This window comes from Asterias amurensis, chromosome 4 (genome assembly GCF_032118995.1).
Source record: "Asterias amurensis chromosome 4, ASM3211899v1".
NCBI classification, from domain to species: domain Eukaryota; kingdom Metazoa; phylum Echinodermata; class Asteroidea; order Forcipulatida; family Asteriidae; genus Asterias; species Asterias amurensis.
Genome location: NC_092651.1, coordinates 27,191,789 through 27,203,096, shown reverse-complemented (window position 1 = coordinate 27,203,096; position 11,308 = coordinate 27,191,789). Strand labels below are relative to the sequence as shown.

At 39.1% G+C, this 11,308-nt stretch overlaps 1 protein-coding gene across 1 annotated transcript; it reads right to left on the bottom strand.

Annotated features, from left to right (window-relative positions):
• Positions 1-353: 353 nt before the first annotated feature.
• Positions 354-9,181, bottom strand: LOC139936272 (uncharacterized). The gene is made up of 3 exons (XM_071931061.1): positions 8,858-9,181; positions 5,893-5,959; positions 354-2,276 (listed from the first exon to the last, which is right to left on the bottom strand). Exons 1-3 carry the CDS (start codon positions 9,179-9,181, stop codon positions 1,948-1,950), a joined length of 720 nt encoding a protein of 239 aa, XP_071787162.1. The 3' UTR covers positions 354-1,947.
• Positions 9,182-11,308: the final 2,127 nt, after the last annotated feature.

The following is an 11,308-nucleotide window of genomic DNA, read 5'->3' as shown; positions in this document are numbered from 1 at the left end:
TATTTAACGGATTTGACAAAAATGTAATAAATTCGAAAATCTTATTTCCACTATAAACACTCGACAAATAAATTTATTTATATTAAAACAATTCTAAAAAATACTTTACCAATAGAATGTAGGACAAGTTATGAAAAACATCAAAGTTGATTCAGTATTTAATTTGTTCACTGGGTTCTACCATTTGATTACTATAACTAGTTATGTTTTGTCCTCAAACTGATAGAATAATGTTCTTCTCTAAATTCGAGAACATTTGGACATAGGCCTAAGGATATTGAGAAAGCAAAATAATTGTTATTTTTTTTATTATTTTTTTTTACAGTGACGTAGTGATGACTACGTCGGTCTCGAGACTCGATGGAGTTACATTTGCTAAGGGCAAACCGAGGCGGGAAACTTTTTCCAAAGGTTTGTTATGTTATGCATAATGCTGAGATACACCAAATGAGAAGACTTGTCTTTGACACTTACCAAAGGTACCCAGTGTCTTTAAGGTTCGAATAGCTCTCTTTAAAATAACAATTATTTGACAACTAAATAAAATAAACACAATAGGATTATTCCTAGGAGAGTAGACAAGGTGCTCAAAGTTACCACAGCCAGATGGTATCTACACAACCACATTAACGTTAAAGGTTTTATAAAAGTATAATTACATTCATAGAAATATAAGAATGAACATTTTACCTTCCAAAGAATACTTATTTTGTGCAAGCCTGGAATTTCTAGAAAGAGTACTTCCAGCGGAACAGTTTGGGGAAAGCACCAAAGCAAAGACCATGGCAACTATCTAGTTGGTTTTAAATATGTGGTACCGAGGACCCCCCCCCCCCCCCAGGTTACGCAACCGAGTGCTCGTTAGAAGCCATACAACCGAGGGACCACACCCAAGTTTACAATACAATCTTAGATGCGGCAGCCAGGGGACCACGTTTACGATACGATTACCTCAAAATATCAAATAATAAGCCACAAGAGAAACTCTCGGGATACATGTTTATTGATAGGGCATGAACAAAGATTGACTACTAGATAAGTATTGGGAACCTTTAAACATACACTACAGGACTCTAGCACAAAGTAAAACTGTCAAACATCAACTGTGTCTGCTATTAAACAGTCAACCCTCACACTCTAACAACCACCCTATAAGAACAACGAACAATGGGAAACTTTACACTATCTGCCAACCACCAAGAGAGGGCGCTGTTCACCAGGTAATGTCAACAACTTTGGAATAGGAGAAGCATGAGTGACGGTCACTGACAGCAAATACCTTGTGTTTTGCGTGTTTTTGATTTTGTATTTAGATTTAGCCAAACTGTATTTTGTTTTTCATAACACAATGCCAGCATAAACCGAACTGTTCTGGAACAGGACGCACTGGACACGAGTTCCCCACGGATAACAAGCGGTGTGCATGAGTTTTGGGGAGTGTTTCTTCTGGGTAATTAGCAAAAATTCCAAAAAGCTGACCTACCAAAAATTGTGAATCAATCTGAAGTTTAGTTGTATGACAATGTATCTGATTTAATTTTCAAGAGGCTGAGAGACTTCTAAATATTTTTTGAGTATTTTTGAATTTTTAGCATTTACCATTGTTTGCTGTAGGAGTTGTGCACCTGGTAGGTCTGCTGCCCTCTAGTGGCAGAGCTTTCAAAAAGTCTCCCATTGTTTATCGGATATAAATATACTACCTTCCTTTAATTGAATTTATTACCACCAGTGAATTACTACTTCCGTAGAAGATACACATTTAAGACACCTGTTACAAACATTTGGTTTGTCGCGTAATTATTGAAACATCAACTTTTGTAGATTACAATGAGTTAGTCAAGTTTAAATGTAAAGATTACAACTCTGTAATGAATAAAAATATAACCCGGCGACAATAATGTGACGAATCTGGGGCCAGTCGTTTTGTGACAGTTTAAAGTACGTCTATCACACGTCTCCATGCCTGTAACAACAGTAAGCCGGCAGGGTATCCTCTGGTCTTGGTGTGTTTGGGATTGAGCTTTCCTCTTCACCTTTTTCTGTGTAGTAGCACTCCCCTGGCGTGAAGAACCAGCCATGGTCCTTGCATGACATCACCTTCACGTCTCGTCCTGGGGTGTCGTACAGGCCCCAGTTGTCTTTACGGTAACCGGCCTCGTAGGCAGCTTGCAACTGGGTCAATGAACACAATTGCATATCACACTGTGCACAACGCTCTCTGGCCTGTGTCAAGTTGGCACTGGGATACTCCTCCGGTGTTAAGAAGATAGGATAGTCTGAAATCAGTGAGTTGGAAAGTGTTGTCAGTTGAACAATTATATCACATCAGCCATTATAAAATCAACTGGAACGAAATCACTTTAAAAAATCTGACCATTTAATTCTTAACACTCCGGTGCTAAGAATACAAGATAGTCTGAAATAAAAGAGTTGGAAGTTGCTGTCATTTCAATCAGCAAAGTCGCACTGATCGTTTTAAAACAACTTAAACGAAATCACTAAATTTGACTCTTTTAATTGTTTTTACTATACCTCATACATATTCACGACAGAGAGTCGAGTTCTCATTGGTCCATTCATCATCACGTGCCAGGTGTTAATTTTGCTAACTACCAAGCACGCGAGTAATAACGCAAGTGGTAAATGCGCATGACAAGTTATAGTTCCCCGAGAGCTGTTCTACTTGTCATGCGCACTACCATTGCGCGACGTCATCCCGGGCGCTATTGATTGTGACACCGTTTAGTATAAATTATACGCGCGCACGAACAGCTGCACTCTCTATAAAGCGACGTCCAACCATAGAGCTATATATATTGACTAGAGCGTTATACACGCACTAAGGTTTTGAAGCCGTGTGGTCGCATCCATGTTTATGTACAAACCAATACAAAAGCTTGAAACTTTGTACGGCAATTGTACGGCTATTTGCATGATCGTGCGTCTGTTCTTTTTATGTACCATCGAAGCAAAAGATGCAGTGAATGGGAACGCACAATCTGCTGATCGGTGCACAAACTGCGAGCGTCATGTGCGTCATGATTAAAAGGCGCGTTTACCTTTTTGTTAGTACGGCGACCAAGTTCAAGTTACGGTTTTCGTAGCGCGGACGTACGCAAGTCATAGATATAGAATTAAAATAACTAGATCGGCCGCGCGTACATACGCGCCATTGCCTGTGTAGAAAAAGTTTTTGTTCGCCATGGACGCAGTAAAAGTTTCACGTTCGAAAGGCGACGCGCGAAAATGAACACGGGAGATAGGCCTTTGACGCGCTAAATGTCACGTGCTGACGGCAAAAAGTCACGTGCTGACGGCATCGCACAGAAAATGTTCACGGGAGATAGGCAATGGCAGCCCCCATGCCAGAACCCGCGTATGTACGCGCGGCCGATCTAGTTATTCTATTCTATATCTATGACGCAAGTGGACAGTTGCGTACGTATACGCACACGCCGAATGTAAAATAATCGCGGCAATGTGTGTTCTCTTAAAATTCCGAATTCACGCAACACACCAAACATGTCTGCGCACAGGGTGGCTTCAAAACGCAGAGCAAGTTAGCGCTCTAGTCAAAGCTCTATGCGTCCAACACATGAACAAACTTATCATGTGCATTTTGTTTCACAGTAATCATTTTCTCTTGCTCAAAACTCATGTTCCGGTAACTGAATATGTATGAAGTATAGTAAAACAAATATAACATGGTTTATTTCGGGTGACTAGTCGATGAGCTCCCCTCGGTATTGGAAGTTGACAAACTAGTTTTTCAACTTCCAATACCTCGGGGAGCTAATATCGACTAGTCACCCTCAAACAATGTTATATTTGTATTATAATAGTTTTAGGGGTCGTAAGTTACACGTTTTCTGCACCCAATATGCCAAATCTTTTCGACGCTTGTTGCGCTTTTAAAAACCTAAGTGATGATGTATAGATTGTAAAATAGTTTTGTTTGTGGTATAGGGGTTAACATTTATAACATTTCACCTTCGATTGGAAGTCAGGGTCAAAGGGGTCACACTTTTGGAAGTGTTTATTACCTCGTTGAAGACCCACTTGGTGATTGTAAAAAGCTGATGAGCGTTTCATGAATTCTGACCTTTCTTAACTATCAAGCTTCAACTTTGAGACTGGTTTGACCCGGAAGTCAATGTCAACATTTTGGACAACTTTCTAATGAAGTAATACCAATGGTACAGTAGATGTGTTTTTCACAAAGTAAACTTCATCGTTCGATTTAAAACTTCAGGGTCAACTGAGGTGTCACACCTTGTGTAGTGTTCGTTAAGCCTATGTAGACTTTGCTCATGGTGTTTACATGATAACAATCCAATGAAGGTTCAGCATTAATTATTGTTTCCAGTATAACACTTTATTTCTGGAAAACAAGGTCAAACGGGGTCACAATCTGTGTGCCATTTCTTAAGTTGTAACATTCTTTCCCATTTAATAAATATATTTGTTTAAATCCAATGTGTTGTTCGGTGGCTATGATTTTGGAACCCTGAAACTTCATGTTCCTGTTTAAACTTGAGTTTTTTTCGACGACTATTATACAAGTTCAGAGTGTCGATTTAACACGAATAATATAGAGGGCGCCGTGCCTAGTGTTTTCGGGAGATTCTGTCACCATTTTGGAAAATTAGTCAGGATGTTTCAAGACAGGGCGATATACCAGAAGATTTTTTTACCAGTTCACTTTATTTTTGGAAGGGGGTGGGGGGGTTGGACACAAAATCTCCGGGGTTCAGAATGTTCTGCCACATTTGGCGTCAGCCATTTGCTTTTTTCCGTTGATTGCCTTATATAGCTGGTCTCCTAAAATTAGAGATCGAGTTGACGGTCACGAAATGAGTTCATTTGGGAACAATGACACACAATGGGTGTACACAAGCAAACTGCAAAGTAGTTTATTAAAATCAATTCTTATAATGTGGCCTACCTACTGTTTGTGGTTTTATCTAGCAGTTTTCACTGTGGTTTTTTAAGGCTACGTTTTCTGGGTTTGTTAAGCATTGGTTTGGCACTTGACGATGTGATTCATTACAAAACTAATAATTCCTTCTAAAATTATTGGCTAATTATACACACATTTGAATGACGGTGTTTTTACAAACAGAAATGTGTTCCCCAAAACCTTCTAAGAAGGGCTAACCGTATGCTTCAGTCAGATCAAATTTATTTTAAAAAACGGAACCCATCCTATGCTCGGAGCTGGTTGCCTGTAAATATTGCTTCGTGTGATTTTATATTCTATTGCCGTAAGCAATGAACCTAATTGAAACCAAATCTGCCAAAGACGAATAATGCTGTGCTTCATGTTTTCATTATACCAATTAATTGGATCTAACCAGAATTACCCCAATAATTATGCAAATAAAGGACTGAATAAAGAAATGTTTACATCGACCCATATGCCTGAAGTGGATCTATTAAACCAACTTTGACCTATAAACCCTCGGCTATAGTCACCACAAAAACACAATTAGCAACTGACTGAATCATATAATAATTATACTATACCCTGTGTGTAATATCACCCGACGGCAATATGCATAAATGACTCGAATAACCATCCCCAATTACATGTGCAACCAAATTAAACGCATTGTCAAAATACAACTATTTTAGGCTTCAAATCTGTACCTAAATATAACACAATCAATCAATCAGCTCTATAATTTAGTGGCACGAAAATCAATACACATACCGTTTAATAAACCTTGGCGAAGAAAACTGGGCTTCTGCTCTTGAACTAACCTATGACTTTCAGAACCTCATAGCAACCGCTGAACTCCAACAGCGCACTCAATCGACAGAAACAAGTTCCCGCAGTTTGGGCGTTACAATACTAATCAGGCGATCTATGGATTAAACAATATTATTCACCTTGATTGTTGCTTGTCTTATCCAAACACGGGTAGTCTTGACTTTTTTGTCCGGCAGGCTTCGCAGGCTGTAAATCAATTGAGAAAGAATAGTTTCACATAATAATAGTTGCCTTACAAATACTGCTACGATTGCCATGGTGACAATCGTAAAAGGGACTGGGTTAGCACTCACACTGAGTTCAAACTCTGATGTTGTCAGACTGTGGGTTCGAGTCCTAGTCTTGACATCAAAACAGTTGATCTTTGTATGCTTCCTTTGTATGGAAGATGTAAAGTCATGGATCCCGTGTTGTGCCAAAAAAAGCAATCCCTACAAGGTGTTTAGTTGGGTTTAATAATTAAATAAAAATGTGTTTCTGCTGTTATAGGTTTTCTCGGTCAATTTCGGTAAATGAGCAGCCAATTTAACACCAAGCTATTCCACTTCGCGCGAAATCAAATGCTACTAAAAAATGGTCATTCGATTTCGTTTTATGATCAGTCAAATGTAATGTTGCATCATTTGATTGAACAAAATAATCATTCAATTTAACAGTTCATCAAAGAAGCATTCAAATTTGCAGACGCTTCTTGAGGCGTGTGTCACGAAAAAGAATGTCGATACGCTAAATTGAACAAAGTGCTAAAGGAATTTGAAATTGAATGGCCGATTTCTGAATTTGAAACGCAGTAACAACCGGAGAGGCAAAACAGCTTTAATTCGAACGCATGAAAATTAAATTGGCTGCTCATTTGCCGAATTTGACCAAGAAAACCAAGTGTCAGGGCACCCGCAACGTTAAAAAAAAGGGAATAAAAAGGGTTAAATTATTAATAGGCTAAAATTTATGTTAAAATATCTTATGAAAAACTACCGGGTTGACCTTTTCGGTGGAACAATGTTTACAATACAACATTGTGAAGAGTCAATGGGTGAGGGTTTTCTCCGTAACAAATTAACACCATGCAGCAGTATAAACAGCTCCATACATTAAACTCACTGGTGCCGGAACTAAGGATGCCCGTTTTCATGGTTACCAGCGCCCCAAAACCAATAATGGTACTGCTTTTTAATTACCTCTTAATATGAAATTATATCTCCGCTTATGAAGAATGCTGGCTGCAAAATGGTTGCTTCGACTCGAGAAAATGAAAACTTCATAATTCAACCCGTTAACATAAATTATTATGTGACAATGAACGAAGAAACAATTTATTACATTTTATAAAATTGTTTACAGTACACTTATATCCTTGTAAATATAAAACAAAATCACCCGTCCACCCTATAACACTCACATTTGTTTAACGATCCCAACCCTGCCCTGGCACCCTTCCCTAAATAAATAAATACAAAGTCATATATAAAACAACGCCCAAAAACGGTTAATTACGTTCTTTTTGCATGTCCCTTATAACTCCATAATAATTATGATGATTATATCGAATATCATTGCAATTCGTGTTCACACCTGGCTTCATCTCATGGCTGGTTTACACACGACTAAAGAGGTATTTCACTGTTCTTCTATAAGAAGACAAACAACACCATTGGCAAACATACCTATACAGTTTTTATCAAGCACCTAAATTTGTTACGTTTTGATGCAGAATTACCATTTCGCGTCAATATTTAATTTAATATGGCATACAATGACGTACCAGCCACAAATATTACCAGGCACCAAATAACCAGGTCTTTCTTGCATCATTTCCATAGAAACAGCTTTTAGCAAGCTGAAGACCAATTGTAATAAACAGATATATTATGTACACATTTGGTTATCACTCTAAAAAACAATGGCAATACAAAACTATTGATTAGAAGCCTACAGACGCTTTTCATAGTACAAAGCATTTTGTTAACAAAAAAATGACGTCGAAATAATGTTGTTATGTAAAACAAATTGTAAAGAAACTGCCCCAAAATTTGTATGTTCCTCTCAGAGAATGTTTTACCTGCGTTAGCATGTAAGCTCCGGATATTCGGCGATACCTTAAAAACTCGTTTTTGGAAAGGTTTAATAGATGACTTTTGAGACGGTAATAATCGTTTGTTTGCCAGTAAGTCTTGTACTTCATCTAAGAAACTGCATTTAAGAGAAACTAGGTCGCAATATTTGAATGTCTTAGTTTGAATACAAGAAAAGAATGATTTTTTCCTGTGATTTTATTTCACAGAACTTGGGAAAGTGCTGAGTATGCACTGCATACAGGAATCAGTGTTTTTTCTGTTTTTTATATAATACTTTGAGTTTAGCACATTGGAAAGAAGGGTTAACATAACAAAAATTGCAAAAGATCTCTTTTTAGTAAATGCTTTTTCAACAAATAGACACTATATTCGTCAGAAACTGTTGCATATGAATTCATTGTATCTTTATTGATACTTTTGAACATTAAGGAATACTACTACATTGAAAAAAAAATGGTGACCCAGCCACGCCATGCTTCGTGTGGTAACCTAGGTTACCAGTATACAAATAAATCGGGAAAGCGGGCATGAACGTATATATATTGCTGCTCGAAAGAAAAAGGGTTGATACAGCATTTAATAATAATAGCATAATTGCTTATTTTATTTACAGTAGTCCTGCTAATCAAAGATGGTTTCAAGGGGCAATAATCAATCAATCAATCAGTCATAAATAAATAAATAATTGGAAAGGTTTGCTTAAAGGCGCTGAGGCACAGAAGAAATTTAAAGTGTGTTGATGGTAGGCCTCCTGAAACAAGTGGGTGTTCAGAAGTGCCTTGAACGTGTTGACGGTGTCTATGATGTGATTGGGAAGTTTATTCCAGAGTTTGGGTCCATACACCGAGAAGGCTATATCAGCAAAAGTGATGTGACTTGTTCTTGGTACTACAAAGTATGGTGAACAGGAGCTGTTTGACCGAAGGAGTTTCCTTTCAGCACCAACTTGCAAGCTCATTTAGGACAAATAATTGCAAACACAATTATCAGAAAAGGGATAATAGCTTACCTTGATACAGGTGAAGGAGTACACCCAGCCTTTACTTGACACCAAGCTTCCAGAGTCATCATAGTGTGAAGCGTTAAGGAGCTGACACTGACCTGATGCCATCTTGTAGTTTGAAGATTCACACCAACCCAAGTCTTTGCAAGCATTGTGACATAATTTCTGCGTCTTAGTCTGATTGATTGCGTCTTCAAAACCCACTAATACATAATCAATCATAACACACCATGGAGCTATAGACGTATGACGGGATGAGATTGTCATGAACGATGATATCGCTAGCATGAGTACGGGTAAAACGCACCAACCTCCCCGTATGGTATCCATGACTAGTCTGCTAGTGACATTACGTTCAACCGTTTACGATGAGGTATGAGGTGGGTGTGGTAAGTATAGTACCAATCTGTAAACCAATCAAGAATGGCGAAATTTTTACAATCCAGTGGCTACCATTTAGTGATGCAGTGGCTACCTTTCTGCAGTCCAGTGGCTACCTTTTAGCAATCCAGTGGGCGCAGTGGCTACCTTTCTGCAGTCCAGTGGCTACCTTTTAGAAATCCAGTGGCTACATTATTTGTAAGCATATCAGTGGCTACCTTTTAGCAATCTAGTGGCTACCTTTAAGCAATCCAGTGGCTACCTTTTAAGCAATCCAGTGGCTACCTTTTAGCAATCCAGTGGCTACCTTTAAGCAATCCAGTGGCTACCTTTTAAGCAATCCAGTGGCTACCTTTCAGCAATCCAGTGGCTACCTTTAAGTGATGCAGTGGCTACCTTTTAGCAATCCAGTGGCTACATTATTTGTAAGCATATCAGTGGCTACCTTTTAAGCAATCCAGTGGCTACCTTTAAGCAATCCAGTGGCTACCTTTTAAGCAATCCAGTGGCTACCTTTTAGCAATCCAGTAGCTACCCTCTAGCAATTAAGTAGCTACCTTTAAGCAATCCAGTGGCTACCTTTCAGCAATCCAGTGGCTACGTTTTAGCAAAGCAGTGGCTACCTTTTAAGCAATCCAGTGGCTACTTTATTTTTAAGCAATCCAGTGGCTACCTTTTAAGCAATCCAGTGGCTACCTTTAAGTTATGCAGTGGCTACCTTTTAATAAGCAATCCAGTGGCTACCTTTCAGCAATCCAGTGGCTACCTTTAAGCAATCCAGTGGCTACCTTTAAGCAATCCAGTGGCTACCTTTAAGCAATCCAGTGGCTACCTTTCAGCAATCCAGTAGCTACCTTTAAGCAATCCAGTGGCTACCTTTTAGCAATCCAGTAGCTACCTTTCAGCAATCCAGTTGCTACCTTTTTAGCAATCCAGTGGCTACCTTTCAGCAATCCAGTGGCTACCTTTAAGTGATGCAGTGGCTACCTTTTAAGCAATCCAGTGGCTACCTTTTAAGCAATCCAGTGGCTACCTTTCAGCAATCCAGTGGCTACCTTTAAGTGATGCAGTGGCTACCTTTTAGCAATCCAGTGGCTACCTTTTAAGCAATCCAGTGGCTACCTTTTAAACAATCCAGTGGCTACCTTTCAGCAATCCAGTGGCTACCTTTAAGTGATGCAGTGGCTACCTTTCAGCAATCCAATGGCTACCTTTAAGCAATCCAGTGGCTACCTTTAAACAATCCAGTGGCTACCTTTCAGCAATCCAGTAGCTACCTTTAAGCAATCCAGTTGCTACCTTTTTAGCAATCCAGTGGCTACCTTTCAGCAATCCAGTGGCTACCTTTAAGTGATGCAGTGGCTACCTTTTAAGCAATCCAGTGGCTACCTTTTAAGCAATCCAGTGGCTACCTTTCAGCAATCCAGTGGCTACTTTTAAGTGATGCAGTGGCTACCTTTTAGCAATCCAGTGGCTACCTTTTAAGCAATCCAGTGGCTACCTTTTAAGCAATCCAGTGGCTACCTTTCAGCAATCCAGTGGCTACCTTTAAGCAATGCAGTGGCTACCTTTCGGCAATCCAGTGACTACTTTTTAAGCAATCCAGTGGCTACCTTTAAGTAACCCAGCTGCTACCTTTAATAGCAATCCAGTGACTATGTTTAAGCCATTGAACTGTCCAGCCGCCAAAAGCGATACTCTATAACAATAAACTGGGTACGCATTGCTCCAGTCCACTGCATTCATGTTTCGATTAACGGTAATATACCCTTCTCATTGACTTGTAAAATTTTAATGACGATGGAATTATTCACTGCTGTACAACGGCTAAAAGCCGAAACGTAGAGTTAACACAGTTTAGCTTTAGGCCCAATGTCAAACGCTAATGACTTTAGCAACACTAATCAGTACGATCTTTGAACAAGTAAAAACCTTAACAGCTCATTTGTTCATCTAAGATAATCGCCATAAACAGATAATCGCCATAAAAATTACCGATAGCCGTAACGAGAGGCCCATTTATTAGAGAGGTTTCGCAAATCTACGGATACACATACAGATACCGATACGTCGACA